The following is a 17,494-nucleotide window of genomic DNA, read 5'->3' as shown; positions in this document are numbered from 1 at the left end:
CCCCAAAAAAATAATACTTTTGTGGGAGACGGGAGGGTTGCGAATATAAGTATTCTTTCTTTTTCTTATCTTTTTTCCTAAAATAACATATATATATATATATATAGAGAGAGAGACAGACAGACAGACAAACGTAACATACATACATATACATAGGTAGAGGAATATAGCATCATGCATCACCATAACTTTTTATTGAAACATTGAAGCAAATGGTTGGGACTTTTCTGATTCCCACGCGTTCACAATTACACCATTAGCAGTATACAGAATAACACAAAATACAATCACGTGAACAGTTTTCCCACTTCTTGAACTTCTAACGCACATAAGAGGCCATGAGAGAATGTTGTTCATGCCACTATGACAGGTGCCGACTTGAAGAGCTTTTCCTATATATACTCATAAATTTGGCGACGAATTCTGCACCAAAAAACTCAGATTCAGTGAACATCAAAAGACTGCACAGGCACTAACCATAAAAAATAATCTCTAAAGCATTAACAAATGATTAGAAGTGGTCCATCAACATTACCTTCTAGCTTTAGTAAGGCCGTTGTTCCACTTGGGAGTCTTTTATCCTGCAGATGGATATTCAATCGCTCATATGCTTCCCTTTACTTTCTGATTTGTGCAAATTGAAAAAGTTGTGAAAGAATGATACTTACATAGTATGCGTACCAATAGTAAAGTTCCCTTTTCAACTTTGGCTCAACTCTCTGAAGGAATTGTTCAACAAGTTTCTGCAAAGTTGGCTATTTGTTATGATACAAACTAAATAAGACAGGTAATACAATCAACAGTGCTGGAAAAAATTTATATTGGCCTGTTACCAGGAGAATCAATTTTGGATGAACAAAATCAGCAAGAAGCTTCTGAACCTTTCCACGAATGATAAATAATCTGACCAAGACAAAATGCACATGTTTACCGTTAAGTGCAACATTCATGACAACTTACAACAGAGGTGGGGTTAATATCTTTGTAGATGTGAAAAATGAAGCTCTTAGACCTCTTTCAAGGTAGTAATATATACTTTTGTCTATGTTTAGTTAACTTCAGGAAATAATTTTTGAATTGTAATTGTGAGAAAGCAACAATTCGCCATGTTGTTCTCGATCAGTGGTTTACTATATGGCAAATCAATTGAATTGTGGTGCCTGAATCTACTTAAAATTTCGAGCTGTAGCATCAACTATAATTTTTGGTACACCAACAATAACTTGATCCTATAACATTGTAGTATTGGTACCAAAAGAGCATTATAAAAATGATAATTGCACTAATACCTCTTAGGCAATGGATCTTCGAGAATATCAGCAGCAAGTTCCACGAGGGACTCTTCCCATCCTATTGGAATAGGTTGATCCTCCGCAAAGGGATAGCTGAAAGTTCTTAATTTAAGTTCAAATAGCAAAAAAAAAAAATCCTGGCGACTAGCCCTAAAAAATCTTCCATTAATGAACATACTTGTGTGCTTTACAGGCTTCAAGTGCCATGACAGCTCGCCTCAGGTTTTGCTTTGATTTGGTTGCAATTTTAGCAGCAAAGCTCATTGGTAATTCAAAACCTTCTCTTTTTGCTATCTGGAGAAGAACTTCCATGACCTACGGGGGAAATGAAAATAAGAAGAAAAAAAATCATTGATGATATGCATATGACAATATAATCTTCTTTTATTAAGCTGTGTAAATAGTACAGTCCAAATTCAAAGAGTATATTCTAGAATCGGAATTGATATTATTAAGATTATGAAAATACATCCTCCGCCATGTTTATGTAAATATATTCACATGTATAAAGAGGTTAATTATATCTTACTCTAAATTTAACAGATAGAAACTTATTTATATGGGCATCGTACCGTGGATGTGTTCCATCATGGCTGAACCACAAAAATCTAGTATTGCATCCCATTCTCTTTTCAACATAACATTACGACTTTTAAAATTTAACAAATATTATTTGTCATACATACTTACTTCATGTGTCACAGGAGCCTCAACCTTGATAATTTTGCATCGGCTCTTAACCGACTCAAGGATATCTACGTCATCTTCACAGCAAAGAATTAACTTACAAGAATCTGAGTAACAGTCCATGATCCATTTTATAAGGTGTTGTATGTTTTCTGGGGCTTTGTCAACATCATACAGAACCAAAACTGCAAGTCGAAAAAATAGTTAATGTTACAATTAAAGCTTATGATTAAAAAGAGTAGCATGAACATGAAAATAGACCTTTATACTCTGGCTTTATATATGCTGTGCTGATTTCTGGGGTGACAGTATATTTGCTGCTTATTTCCTTGACCAATGCTGTTAGTGCATATGCTGCCTTAGGCTCTATGTACACATTAAGTTCCACATGGTGAGAACTTGAGCTTACAGGAACAACTACTTGCATAGGTCTCGACTCCTGTTGGCATTACAAAATGATAACTCAATTTGAAATCTTGTAATTGCTTTAGAAAGAAATAATATAGATGGACGTCGGAGAAAGACATTGAGAATAAGGTTAAATCTAGATAATATCGATCACCGGATCAATGCTTCAACAGTATAAAAAATGAACCAAGTATAAAAATATATATGTATATATATATAAATCTAGATAATGACGATCACCAGATCCATGCTTCAACAGTATAAAAAATGAATCAAGTATGAAGTAACTCAGGTATTTATATGTGTATGTGTATGTGTGATTTCTCAAACTTTTTGCTAGTAATAATTATTACCCATGACATTGTGGCTTCAATGCTTTTTACTGAATATTATATCAGTATTTTTGGTGCTATCATGGAAACTAGTCCACTATAATACTAATTATATACACCTGAATTTAGATTTAGCCTTTGCGCAAAAAAATAAGGTATTGTCATTTGCAATATTAACTCAATCGGCAATTTGGGAAACTTTAAATCTGAACATGAAAAGGATTGAGCACATTTACGGTGAGTGTACAGTCTTTTCATGTCTAGATTTTTAATAGACGCAAGGGTTTGAGAAAATCATCAGTGGCTAACATACCATAACCTGAAAGTATCGTAAATCATGAGATATCTGCCAAAGGAAAATTCAGGTAGATTTCAGTTAGGTATCCAAAATTTGTGTGTATGAAATTAAAGATATGCAATAAGGAACAAAAGAACATACATTCCAAACTGGATCACCATATATTTCACGCAGAAGAGCCATTGTCAGTGACTTCTTACCAGAACCAGGTGGTCCTTTCAACAAGATATGAGGGAAAATCTCACTGGTCTTCTATGAAAAATGAAAATATTAAGAATCAATAAACCATATTTAGAGATGGAGATAATTATATTTTAGCATTTGAGCCAGGCTGAGAGTAAAATATATCTCTCTTCCTCATTTGGTTGATTAAGTTTATTTATTCTATCAGAAACCAGAGACAAGTCTTTTGCAAAGAATGTAAACAGAACCCCTTACAAGTTGTTGAAGAAGCTGAGCCTCCTGCTTATGGCAAGTGAATCCAATCAATGAACCAGGCTGGTATTTATCAGCCCAAAATGGCCTCAAGCTCTCTACCACAATTGCTTTCTCAATAAATGAAGCTTCGTCAAAAGGTCTCTCTTTTTCTGGAGATTTTTGAAACTTCTTGCAGGATCCTTTCTTAATGCAAGAAAACCAAGCATCTGTCTGGCCTTTTCTTCTATTGTCTATGAATTTTTTTGTACTCACACTAGTCCTACCACTCGACTCACTTATGTTACTACTTTGCCGGCTTACAACAGAGCTTGAGTTTGTTGTTGTTTGAGAAATTGCCTGAATATCGTGATTGAAATTCAAGGTCACTTTATTCCCCTGTTGAGAGCCAGGATTTTTGTCGACAAAACCAGGTGGTTTTGGGAGAGGTTTTCTTGGATCGTCACCAACTTTTTTCGGAAGCACCACCTTCTGAAAGCCACCATAGTCCTTAGAAAAGAAAATGTCCCCTGGAGAAATGGAATCAGTGCTCTCAAAGTTGGGAGCATGATTGTCCGATTCTTTAGAAACCTTAGCATTTGCAAGCATTTCATTGATTTCAGACACTAAAGGGACATGCTTATGAGGAGTTTCATGAGGCAAAGGGGGGAATTTTGTCCCGTCCCCTTGATCATATTTGATATGTTGCCCCCTTTCTCTAAACCTTGTTCTGGGAGCAGATGCTGTTCTCCTACTGTAATCAGATTTCTCTCTCCCTCTACTTGAATCATGATTCGACTTTTGATAAACCAGACCATGAACCTTTCCACCACTTTTATATGAAGAAACATATCTCCTACGCTCCGATGTTGAAAAGGGGCTCGCATTTTCAATATAGTTTTCGGGATTAGTCCTTTGTTCGGATTGTGCGATTTCACAAACAGTTGCACCAGAATCATTTTTCTTACTACTATCAAGATTAGTCCTCCGATCAGACTTAGCAAAAGGACTCGAGTTTCTGTCCAAATCAGAATAAGTCCTACGCGTAAAAGGACTACGATTTCTATATAAATCATTATATGAAAGGTGGGGAGCATTACCATGCTCTCCTCGCGGCTTATATGGCGATATACTGTGCCTCCTTCGAGAAGAGCCTGATGATGGAGCCTCCATTTCTACGAGCATGCCATCGGATTGCATCACTTCCACACCATCCAGAGGAATTCTGCTACTACTCTGCATATCAAATCCCTTATTCTGAGTTTCTCTCCTGGGACTGTCGACCCAATCAGTTTCAGTATCCGACGGCTCATAACCACTTCTTCTCCTGTTGTTACGCAATGTGCTATCCATTTTCAATCCACAGACAAGAAACTGTATCAGATGATATGCATACAAAATCTTCAAAGCATGGAGTGCTAGTCAGTTTAGGAAGGATTTTGGGGGCCGGGAAGATGATGAGTACGAGTGTTTGGCGGTACGATGAATCCAAATTCCTGAAATGGGTAGATTGTGAGAGCATCGTCGATGTTTATAGTGGAGACAAGCGAACTGTACGAGGACAGAAGCATCGGTGAAGTCGACGATTGCTAAACGTGCAATTGCTAATAAGAACAGAAACAGCATATGCAAGCCTTTTTCGTAGACAAGGATGTTTGTTTTTCCTGCGATCTCCAAAGCATTTCGGGTCGGGCAGTTCGGGGCCCCGACCTGAATAACAATATGAATTTTATAATAAATGAAGTAATTAATATGGGCTTGCTGGCTTAATTGAATTTGTGATTTAGTTTCTTGCATTTGTTTTTATATTCAAATTTATTTGTTCTTTATTTAATTTATATTAATTAATTAAAAAAGTTAAGATTAATAATTTTTTATTTTGAATATAGGGTAAATAACCTAAAATTCACGGCCATAGTCTCATTTTATGGTTCGAGTCATCCGTTCATGATAATATAGTAATCATGAGAATATTGAATAACAATCTAACATTTGCTCTATTTTCTCGAAACCAAAGATTCATCGGTCCCAAAGAAGTCGAACAAGTTGAATATGACTTGTGATTAGAAAAGAATCGTCTTATTTTTCAAATAAAGCAAAGTTCGAGGCAGCCATTCATGATAGTGTAGCCATCGTGGGAAGGTTGAAATAATAATTGAACATTTGCTCATATTACTCGAAACCTAATGGATTGGTTCGGACACCTTTGTATGTACTTCAAACACAATATTCACGATGAGCTGCAATAGCTCGAGTTTTAAGAATGCATACACCGATGAATTAGATCGAGTTTGATTTCAAACCAAGAGGAAAACACTCGAAGTAATCATTTGTTAAGAAAAACTTACATATTTTAAAATCTAATGACTTGTGTAAACTAATCGACTGAAATACGGGGAATCAGTTATGGCTTATATCAGTTCAGCTATGGACAGAACTGAACTGATCAAATCAGTTTAAGAAACACAGTTGAACAGTATATACACAAGATATGTTTATGGATGTCCAGAGACTTCAACTGGTCCTATGTTATCCCTTTTTACCATCTTGGGTTGGATCCACTAGAAGACTTTGATTTATACAACACCTTGTACAACCCACCCAGCTTAGGAATTATCCACTGCCTAACTGAACTCCTAGTCTAGACTGAAGCATCACCTACCAGCCAACACCTTGTACAACCAACCCAGCTTAGGACTTATCCACTGCCTAACTGAACTCCTAGTTTAGACTACAGGAATCACCTACCAGCCAACACTTGTTTAACGTCTATGTGTCAAAGAATACATACACATGTTTTACGTCTTGTGCAGGACGATATATGAGTGGTGGTGTTGTGTGTGTAAGAACTGATATCTGAAAACAACACGAAAGGTGTTCTCACATACTGAGGAAAATAAGCATCTACACTAAGTTGATATAACTTTGAAGTGTTTCCTCAACTGGGTTGATTGCTTCTTTGTAAGCTGACATGTAATAAGCGTGCCCTTTCTTTTCTCTCTTGTTTTTTACCTTTCGTACATGTTTGTTGATGGTCTTGGTCTGTGTTTATAGCAGTAATGCGACCGTACATCAATACTCATCATATGTGATCATTGTAGTTTTGAATGTGTACCTTGAAATTTGTGTCACGACTTTTCGGACAGACATTCTGGAACATTTTATTTTTAAACTTTGCTGCAATGTCCATTATTGCACCATTGATTGTACAGATGTTTTTGTACCTTTGTGCACAACTGGATCTCATTGAATAAGATTGTCGAGTTCTGCAACTGATTAGTTCTAACTGATGTTCTGAACTGGTCAATTGAACTGGTGAGGTGCAATCAGTTGACTCGTCAACCGAACTGATTTCACTGATTCAGTTGAACTGGTCAGTTGGGTTCTTAATCAGTTGAACACTTCATCAGCTGGTCGGGCTTCTGAAAGTCTTCTGCTGAATCTTCTATCAACTGGACAATCAGTTGAACTTCTCTTGATACTTCAGTTGACTGGTTTAGTTCGATCAATCAGTTGGCACTTTTAGTTTGCGTCTCGATAGCTTTAGTTTTGGCTTGATAATTGATCAGTTCGAGTCCTGGTCAGTTATATTTTCTGCGCACTTAGGTAAAATCATTAGAAAAAAATAGCAAGTTTTGTTAACATCAAAATCAATATTGCGAACATGAACTTTTCCAACAAAACCAAAGATTCATTGTTCCCAAACAAGTTGAACAAGTTGAATATGACTTGTGTTTAGGAATTACTGTCTTATTTTTAAAGCAAAGTTCGAGTCATTTATTCATGATAGTCAATCCATCATGAGAATGTTGAAATAAAAATCGAACATTTGCTCTAGTTTGCTTGAAACCAAATATTAATTGATCCAAAAAATTTGAACAACTAAAATATGATTTGTGTTTGAGAAACAATAATCATATTTTACAAATAAAATAAAGTTCGAGTTATATATTCAGGATAGTGTAGCCATCGTAGAAAGATTGAAACAACAAACAAAACTTTGCTCCCTTTTGCTCGAAAACAAAGATTCGTTGATCCCAAAAAATCGAATAATTTGATCACGACTTGTGTTTGGGAAAGAATCACCCTATTTTTCAAATAGAGCAAAGTTTAAATCATCCATTCATTATAGTATAGCCACATTGAGAAGATTGAAATAACAACCGAACATTTGCTCAATTTTCTCGAAACCAATAATTTATTGATTCGAAACAAGATGAACAAATTGAATATGACTTATGTATGGGAAATAATCTTCCAATTTTTAAATAAGGCAGAGTTCAAATCATCCATGCAAGATAGTGCAGCCATCATGAGAAGATTGAAATAGCAATCGACAATTTGCTCTATTTGCTCGAAATCAAATATCGTTAATCCAAAACAAGACGAACAAGTTGAATATGACTCTTTTTGGGAAATGATAGCCTTATTTTTCAACTAAAACAAAGTTTCCATTCATGATAGTGCAGACATCACGGGAAGATTGAAATAACAAGCATATATTTTCTTGAAAAAGATTAATAGATCCAAAACATGCCGAACAAGTTGAATATAACTTTTTTTTTTGGAAAAAATCGCCATTTTTTAAAATAAATCAAATTCGAGTCATCCATTCATGATAGTATAGCCATCATGAGATGACTGAAATAACAATCAAAATTTTGCTTTGTTTGCTCAATGAAAAAGATTCATTAATCTAAAACAAGACGAACAAGTTGAATATGATTTGTGTTTGTGAAATAATATTCCTTTTTTTCAAATAATCAAAGTTTGAGTCAGATATTTATTATAGTGTAGCTATCATCTGAAGATTGAAATAACAACCAAAACTTTTCTCTATTTTTCTTGAAACCAAATATTCATCGATCCAAAACAAACTAAACAAGAAGAATATGACTGTGTTTGAGAAAAAATAACTTTATCTTTTCAAATAAATCAAAGATGGAGTCACCCATTCATGATAGTGTATCCATCATGAAAAAATTGAAAAGGATCAAATATTTACTATATTTGCTCAAAACAAAAGATCCATTGATCCCAAATAATTCGAACCAAGTGTTGAAAATGAGTTATGTTTGGGAAATAATAGCTTTATTTTTAAACTAAAGAAAAATGAGAGTCATCCATTCATGCTTGTGTAATCATCATGGAAAGATAGAAATAAAAATCGATCATTTTCTCCATTTGCTCATACCAAATATTAATTAATCCAAAACAAGTCGACCGTGTTGAATATGACTTGTGTTTGGGAAAAAATAGTCTTATTTTTCAAATAAAGCAAAGTTCGACATATCCATTAATGATATTATAGCCATCATGAGAATATTTAAATAACAATTACACATTTGCTCTATTTTCTCAAAACCAAGTATTCATTGATACAAAATAAGCTGAACAAGTTGAATATAACTTGTATTTGGGAAAGAATCATATTTGATGATACCCCTGTAAGAGCCTGGGTCATGAATGACCCGGGATATCATATGGATTCCCAAATCAGGATCAATTTGCAGGATGGATTCTTCTGAAGGCGGGCAAGTGCAAGCTCGGACTCTACTCCCCGGGCAACCAGACGCCCGGGCTCTCATATAAAGCCTCGGGAGGTATTCTAACCGGGCCACCTCGAGAATTGAACCACACTCGAGTATGATTGATACAGGCCGTCTAATCTGTCAGAACAACTTGGGCTTGGAGTGTCCTAAAAGTCATCAGAAGCTAGGGTATGGACAACCGACTTGCCATACTTAGTAGGTGGCACTGGAATCGAGGTACCTACCTCATTTTCTCCTATAAATAAGCAGGTATACTTCTCATTTGAGGGATCCCCTCTCTGGTTCTCTCTGGAGAATTCACCCTTACACATATGTTATCACACATATTTACACCAGTAGCCTTTACTTTTATCTAAACTACACTGGTTATCATCTTTACCTGCTGACTTAAGCATCGGTGTGGCCACGCCGGACACCCCTCCGGCGCCCATTCACGAGTTCATCTCCTTATTTGCAGGTCACAGTGGAAGCTATAGCTCACGGGTTCATCTACCTTGCTCATTTTCCTTAATAAATTATTGATCTGATCCGGTGGAGCACCCGACCCTGCTCGTCCATTTCACCAGGATCGGATCATTGGCGCCGTCTGTGGGAACTTGAGTTCAAGACGTAGATATGGTTTCCATTCAAAAGCAAGTCCGACCTTGCTCGGCACCTCAATAAGCCCAACTCTGCTTGGCAAACATATCAGTCCGACCAGCTCAGCTCTCAGATCGTATATGTGGATTTTGTATGGGATCAAAGCTCAGCAGCTATCCTGGATTGGCATGGAAGAGCATTTTCTATGCACTCAGTAGCATACAGCTATATTAGTCACGTAATTTAGCTCAACTAGAGAAGTTTCACTCTACAAAAAATGAATTCTGAATCATTATTTCCAGGTTAGTGATTTGGTTTTTAATAAAACTAAGCAGAAAAATTAAAAGTCCGGGAGACATGAGGCCCCGACACATTCTTGAGAGCCCGGGCAGACATCCAGACAGCCCGGGCAGACCATGCCAGAGCCCGGGCAGACATCCAGAGAGCCCGGGCAGACCATGCCACAGCCCGGGCAGACATCCATAGAGCCCGGGCAGACCATGCCATAGCCCGGGCAGACCATACAGACAGCCCGGGCAGACATCCAGAGAGCCCGGGCAGACCATGCCAGAGCCCGGGCAGACATCCACACAGCCCGGGCAGACCATGCAGACATCCCGGGCAGACATACCAGAGCACCCGGGCATACTATGCAGGCCACCACGACACCTTCTTGAAAGTCCGGGAGATACGAGGCCCCGTCACAGTATCTTGAGTCCGGGAGATATGAGGCCCCGGCACATTATCTTAAGTCCGGGAGAGACGAGGCCCCGGCATCTTATTTAAAAGCCCGGGGCACTACACCCTTGAAGAACCTAAAGGGGGGTGAATAGGTTCTTTTAGGCCCTTTAGCGTTTTTAAAACGAGTTTGCAAAAATTGCAAGCGGAAGACTTGAGGGACAATCACAAATAAAATGAATGCGTAAAGTAAGTGCGTAAAATAAATGCGTAGTAAAGTAAATGCGTAAAGTAAAGAGGGATAGAGATGTTTATGGAAGTTCGACGAAGAATCGTCTACGTCTCCCCTTCTCGATGAGGATCGAGGTATCACTATATCGACTTGGCTTTAGGAGCTCCAAGCTAGCTTTTACAACCACGCCTCGATGCGTCTACTTGGCCTTGAGGGCTCCAAGGATAGCCACGAACTTTACAACCCACTCGAGAGTATTACTCTTTTTCTACAACTCTTTTGATATTACAACTCTTTTAATCAACGCACACAAGAGATAGTAGAAAGCTTTGTAAGAGACAAGAGAGAGTGGAGTGGGATGATTGAAAATGCATCCTCAAAGGCCTATTTATACTAGTCTTGGACGCCAAGGTTCGGATCTTCTGTTTATGCTTCGGAACGTCCGATGTGATTGAAATCAATTTGCGTAATTTTGGGATGACTTCGGATCGTCCGTTCTTGACTTCGTAGGGTCCGAACATATGCTTCGGAGGGACCGATCCAGCTTCGTTTCTTCCGAACAGTTCTTTCAGACAGTGTATGACAGCTTCGGAAGGTCCGAACTCAAGTTCGTACCGTCCGAACATTCCCGCGTTTCCAGAGATTTGAAATCTTCAACACTTCGTAGCGTCCGATCATGTCCTTCGTAGCGTCCGAAATCTTACTCAATCAACAGTCAGATCAATTTGTCTCCGCATTCAAGTGATTTGATTGCTTGTGTTCGGAACGTCCGATCACGTCTTCGGACCGTCCGAACTGGCTCCTCGCAGCTTCCGAACAGCTTCCACTTTGCTTCTGATCGGCACCTTTTCGGAACGTCCGAACCAACTTCGGATCTTCCGAACGTAACTTTGTTCTTAATTTCCTGCATGCCTCAATATAAAACATTAGTACATTTTTAAGCCAAGTTTTGGTATCATCAAAACAAAAATTTTGGGATATGTTACAGCATTAAAAACATTAATCTCATCCTCGAGATTTGTATGCGTTTAAGGCGTAACAATCTCCCCCTTTTTGATGATCACAAAACTTGGTTAAAAATTGAGAAACAATAATCAACATAATCTAAATTATTATTAAATAACTCCCCCTTAATCAAATAACAAGTCTAAGAGGTTGAATTAAGGCGAATTTATTTAATAACCATTTAAAAGCAATTTTAACCAAATAAATTCTCCCCCTTTTTGTGATAAGCAAAAAGACATAAGCATAAATAGAGACAAATAAACAGGTAAAATATCCACTAATAAATGCAAGTCTTTTATACAATGATGCATAAAGATAAAATAAACAAAAATAACAAAAACATAATCTAAGAATCCGCATCCCGCGACTCTCTATGTCTCCTCATCTCAGCCTCGATGGAATCAAGACGCGAGGAAGTCTCAGTATGATGACGCTCTAAGGTAGACTCCAAAAGGGAGAAACGAGTGTCGAAACGAGTCTCCAATCGCTCGAGATACTCGAAAATCCGATCGTAGGGTCCAGAGGGAGCAGGCGGAGTGAAGCCATGAGGAAGGTCATCCATGGTCATCAAAGGAGTGCTAATAGGGTCGGGAACACGCTGATGGGATGAAGAGGGAATATCAACCGAAGGGGTAGGAGTGGTACCCGTAGTAGGGGGACCAGCGGGAAATCCTCTCGTCTGAACGTGAGGAGGAAGGAGACCGAAGGGAACATGAAAGTGTTCGGTCGGACGATAGGACGCAAAGATGCGATCCTTGTCGATGACCCAAGAGGATAAGACGGGATTCCAAGAGAGTCCCATCTTAACAACAGTATCATGGTCGATAGTCTCGCGAGGAGAAATAGATAAGGATTCTTCATCTGTAAAGTCAATGCCCAGATGGGCTAGAATCCGGTTAATGAACCGGCCAAATGGAAAAGAGACGCGAGTAGAAGAAGCCGCGTACTCCATGGCGTACATAAGAAAACGGGGAAGGTTAAAAGGACGCTGGGAGACTAAATAATAGAGAATGTACAGATCGAGATATTTGCAAGTGGAGAGGTCTCCACTGCGAGGAACAATAGAAGAAGTGATGAGCTTCAGAACAAGCTGAAGCTGAGGAGGAAGGTCCTTCGCATGAGGACGGTCATCGGCAGGAGTAGGCGGACGACCGAAGATGGTGGTCAAGGCAGTGACTCGATCAAAAGTAGGGTCATTCTCAGTCCAAGACTGAGAAAAGAACTCACTCGGTCCGTCTCGAGGAAGATCGAACCAAGTGGAGAGGTCGGCGGTAGAAAAAGAAATGAACCGACCCTGAACAATGGTAACAACACGAGTGTCATCACCACCAAGAACTAGGGAAAAGTTCGCATAGAACTGATGTATGAGAGAGGGGTAGATGAGATCGGGTACGGAAGGTAGAAAGAAGTTTCCCCAACGTTGAGACTCAATAAGAGTTAATCAACGTAAAGGAATTTGCACGGAGGTATTCGGTGTGAAGGGTACGACCAGGCAGAATGTTACGGGTTTCGAATTCAGGTGGGGTAGGACGAGGATTGGGTGGTTGGGTAAGATCATGATGAAAGGCACCGTGACGAGGGCGAACATTTCGGCCAGCTGCGTTACGGCGCGGAGGCATAGTGAGTAGTGAGTGTTTTGTGTGGGGAAAGAAAGAGAGGAGTGAATGAGCAAGTAAATCAGAGGATCCGAACGCCTATTTATAGGCCATTTTCGGACGGTCCGAACATGAGTTCGGAAGGTCCGGAATTTGAACGGAACGGTTATCTGGCAGTCAGTTCGGACGATCCGATTCGCAATCGGAAAATCCGATCATAGAACGGAGGCTACGAAGCGTAAACGGAGGGTCCGAAGTCTGACAATCAGGCATGGGAAGGCGCGAACATTAAATGACATCGGAAGGAGTTCGGACGATCCGATGTTTGTTCGGATGGTCCGAAGAGGGAATCGGAGGTTCTGGAACCTATGGTCAGGTTCGGACGATCCGAACACGTTCGGTGGATCCGAGGTGAAACGGAGCATCCGAATAGGAGCGGTGATTCCGAAGTAGCCAAGATGAGGAACACCTAAAATTTAAAATATTTAGCACATAAATGAATGTTGAGCCATAATTATGGATAAATACAATTAATTTGTATTATCCGACATTATAATGCTCACATTAATAATACTCCCCCTCAATTTAACAAATATGTACGAGAGTATTCGACTAGTGTTTACAACTCAATCATGCCAAGTTCACCACGCAAACGAGTAAAAGTAGATTCATCTAGTGGTTTTGTAAAAATATCAGCAATTTGATTCTTGGTGTCAACATAGTGAAGTTCAACATCATTTTGCTCAATGTGATCACGAATGAAATGATGTCGAATGTCAATATGTTTAGTACGAGAATGTTGAACTGGATTCTTTGTTAGACATATGGTGCTTGTATTATCACAAAAGATTGGAATTTTTGAAAAAGTAACACCATAGTCGAGTAATTGATACTTCATCCAAAGAATTTGTGCACAACAACTACCGGCAGCCATATACTCGGCCTCGGTCGTTGAAAGTGCAACACAGTTTTGCTTTTTAGAAAACCATGACACCAAGCAATTTCCCAAAAAGAAACAAGTTCCACTAGTGCTCTTTCTATCCACCTTATATCCTCCAAAGTCGGCATCACAGTAAGCTTTTAAATCGAAAAATGAGTTCTTAGAATACCATAATCCGAGATTTGGAGTATTTGAAAGATATTTGAAAATGCGTTTTAAGGCGAATAAGTGTGATTCCTTTGGACATGATTGAAATCGTGCACACAAGCAAACACTAAACATAATGTCAGGTCTACTAGCAGTCGCATAGAGTAGGGAGCCAATCATGCTACGAAATAACTTTTGGTCAACAGGTTTACCTCCCTCATCTTTGTCGAGTCTGACTGTCGTGCTCATAGGTGTGGATGAGGCTTTGAAAGACTCCATCCCAAACTTTTTTAGCATCTCCTTGATGTACTTCCCTTGGTTGACAAAGAAACCATCCTTGCATTGCTTGATTTGGAGACCAAGGAAGTAGTTGAGTTCGCCCATCATGCTCATCTCAAAGTGATCCTGCATAAGCTTAGAAAAATCTCTACACAAGTGTTCATTAGTAGCACCAAAAATAATATCATCTACATATATTTGTACTATCAGCAAATCATTATTTTTAGTCAAGGTAAATAAGGTAATATCAACTTTACCCCTACAAAAACCATTAGACAGCAAAAAGGTAGATAATTTCTCATACCAAGCTCTAGGAGCTTGTTTCAAACCATACAAAGCCTTATCAAGTTTATACACATAATCAGATAAGTGCACATCTTCAAAACCAATAGGTTGCTCAACATACACTTCTTCTTTCAAATCACCATTAAGAAAAGCACTTTTAACATCCATTTGAAACAATTTAAAGTCTCTAGAGCAAGCAAAAGCAAGTAGCATGCGAATGGATTCTAGTCTAGCAACAGGGGCATAAGTCTCATCATAATCAATTCTCTCTTCTTGACTATATCCTTTAGCTACTAGCCTAGCTTTATTTCTAGTGATTGTACCATGCTCATCTAACTTGTTCCTAAATACCCATTTAGTTCCTATGACAGGTCTATCAGTGGGTCTAGGTACAAGATTCCAAACTTTATTCCTTCTAAATTCATTTAGTTCATCTTGCATAGCAATAATCCAAGAATCATCAAGTAAAGCTTCTTCTATGTTCTTAGGCTCTATGTGAGAAAGAAAAGCAAGATAATTGCACATATTAGAAGAGCGAGTAGATACTCCCTTCGATGGGCTACCAATGATGAGGTCCATGGGATGATCCTTGTGTGTAGTCCACTCCTTCGGAAGAGGTGCGTCCTCTTGATCTTTAGGAACATCATCTAGGCTTGTGGACTCCAACTTTTCGCCAAGGATATCTATATCATCATCATCAGAAACAACAGTTCTAGGCAAGCAAGGGTTAGTTTCATCAAATATGACATGAATAGATTCTTCAACTAGTAAAGTACGTTTATTAAAGACTCTATATGCTTTGCTAGAAGTAGAGTAACCAAGAAAGATACCTTTGTCCGATTTAGCATCGAACTTACCCAGGTTGTCCTTACCATTGTTGTGGATGAAGCATTTTGATCCAAAAGCGCGGAAGTAAGAAATGTTAGGCTTTCTCCCTCTCCATAGTTCGTATGGAGTTTTCTTGAGAATTGGCCTTATTGATACGCGATTGATGATGTAACAAGCAGAACTCATTGCTTCAGCCCAAAAATATTTTGGTAGAGAATGCTCACATAGCATGGTCCTTGCAATCTCTACTAGGGTCCTATTCTTCCTCTCAACGACACCGTTTTGTTGAGGAGTTCTAGGACAAGAAAAGTTGTGACCAATGCCTTTGCTTTGACAAAAAATTGAAAAATTTTCATTTTGAAATTCCGTTCCGTGGTCACTACGGATTTGTTTGATCAAAAGATTTTTCTCATTTTCAACCTTTTTGACAAAAATTTTGAAATGATCAAAGGCATCATTTTTGTGGGTTAAAAACAATGTCCAAGTAAAACGTGAAAAATCATCTACAATGACAAAAGCATAAGATTTTCCTCCTAGACTAGTTGTCCTCGAGGGACCACATAAATCTAGGTGAAGTAATTCAAGGGGCATAGAAGTGGATACAAAATTTTTATTTTTAAAAGATTCCTTTGTGTGTTTACCAAGTTGACAAGCATCACAAAAAGAATCTAATTTTAAATTCAGCTTTGGCATTCCGGAAACTAGGTCAAGTTTTAAAAGTTTTTCTATGGTGCTCATCCCAACATGACCAAGTCGTCTATGCCAAAGAATGTTGTCATCAACATTTAATGTTACAAGGCTTTTTATTTTTGAAAAAGATGAAATCTTTAAATCGACCTTGTAAACATTTTCACTTCTATAACCTTTGAAACTAATGGTTTTGTCAGTTGTGAGTGATACAGTGCAATCGTGTGGTGTGAATTTGACTTCATAACCCCTATCGCACAATTGACTAATGCTTAGGAGGTTATGTTTAAGCCCTTTCACAAGAAGTACATCATCAATAATAGTAGAGTTAGATATACCGATTGAGCCGATGCCTTCTATGATCCCTTTGCTGTTGTCTCCGAAGGTCACCGATCCCTTTTCTTTTGGTCGAATGGATTGTAGCAGCTTCTTTTCTCCCGTCATGTGTCGAGAGCATCCACTGTCAAGATACCAAGTGCTCGATGACTTGTCTCCCCTTTGTCCCTACAAGGTTGAGATACAGTTTGATAGTTGGTACCCGTTTCTTTGGGTCCTTTGGGGTTAGTAGTAGTTGGGGATTTGGGGATCCATTTCCAATAACTATTCTTGTTGTGTTGGTGTCTAAGTTTCTTGCATTTAGGTCTTATGTGGCCTATCTTACAACAGTAAGTGCATGTTGGTGGTGTTCTTGGTTTTGCCTTTGCGATAAGACTAGCGAAGTTGACTGATTTCTTTTCATATCCTAGACCTCCTTTGTCGAAGTTACACCTTTGCATGCTCAAGAGGTTTTCTAGTTTACCGCTACTCACATTGAACTTGTTGAAGGCTTTCTCTAAGTCTCTTAGGTTTGTCTTGAGCTTAGTGTTGTCATGCATCCTAGCTTCTAGTTCAGTTTTAAGTTGCTTATTCTCATTTCTAAGTGACTTAGCCTTATTGTACATACTAGTGTAAGCGGAGAGTAATTCATCGTAAGAGGGTACCTCGTCGTCATCCGAGTCGGTCAGATGATCTTCCTTCGCCATGAAGCATAGGGTAGACTCCTCTTCGTTGTCGCTGTCGCTCCACGTGGCTAGAAGGGCCTTTTTCTTGTCTTTGCTGGCCTTCTTCTTGGAGGGACACTCGTTTGCATAGTGACCCTTTTGTTGACAGTTGTAGCAGGTCACTTCCTTCTCAAACTTTTTGTCTTTCTTGTTGAAGTTGGAACTCCGCATGAATCTTTTGAACTTTCTAGTGAGGAGTGCCATTTCTTCATCGTC

At 38.7% G+C, this 17,494-nt stretch overlaps 1 protein-coding gene across 2 annotated transcripts; it reads right to left on the bottom strand.

The window, feature by feature from the left end:
- Positions 1-161: 161 nt before the first annotated feature.
- On the bottom strand, positions 162-5,066 carry LOC140803042 (uncharacterized). 2 transcript variants are annotated; one of them, XM_073158725.1, is made up of 11 exons: positions 3,456-5,066; positions 3,159-3,269; positions 3,033-3,065; positions 2,241-2,418; positions 1,983-2,164; positions 1,471-1,607; positions 1,290-1,385; positions 834-903; positions 669-743; positions 536-581; positions 162-423 (listed from the first exon to the last, which is right to left on the bottom strand). In XM_073158725.1, the coding sequence occupies exons 1-11, from the start codon at positions 4,782-4,784 to the stop codon at positions 362-364; spliced, it is 2,319 nt and encodes a 772-aa protein (XP_073014826.1). In that variant the 5' UTR covers positions 4,785-5,066; the 3' UTR covers positions 162-361. The 2 variants fall into 2 exon arrangements, with proteins under 2 accessions (XP_073014826.1, XP_073014827.1); XM_073158726.1 differs by having other exon boundaries at positions 3,159-3,266.
- Positions 5,067-17,494: the final 12,428 nt, after the last annotated feature.

This window comes from Primulina eburnea, chromosome 10 (genome assembly GCF_022965805.1).
Source record: "Primulina eburnea isolate SZY01 chromosome 10, ASM2296580v1, whole genome shotgun sequence".
In the NCBI taxonomy this organism is placed as follows: Eukaryota; Viridiplantae; Streptophyta; class Magnoliopsida; order Lamiales; family Gesneriaceae; genus Primulina; species Primulina eburnea.
This window is presented reverse-complemented; position numbering and strand designations above follow the sequence as displayed.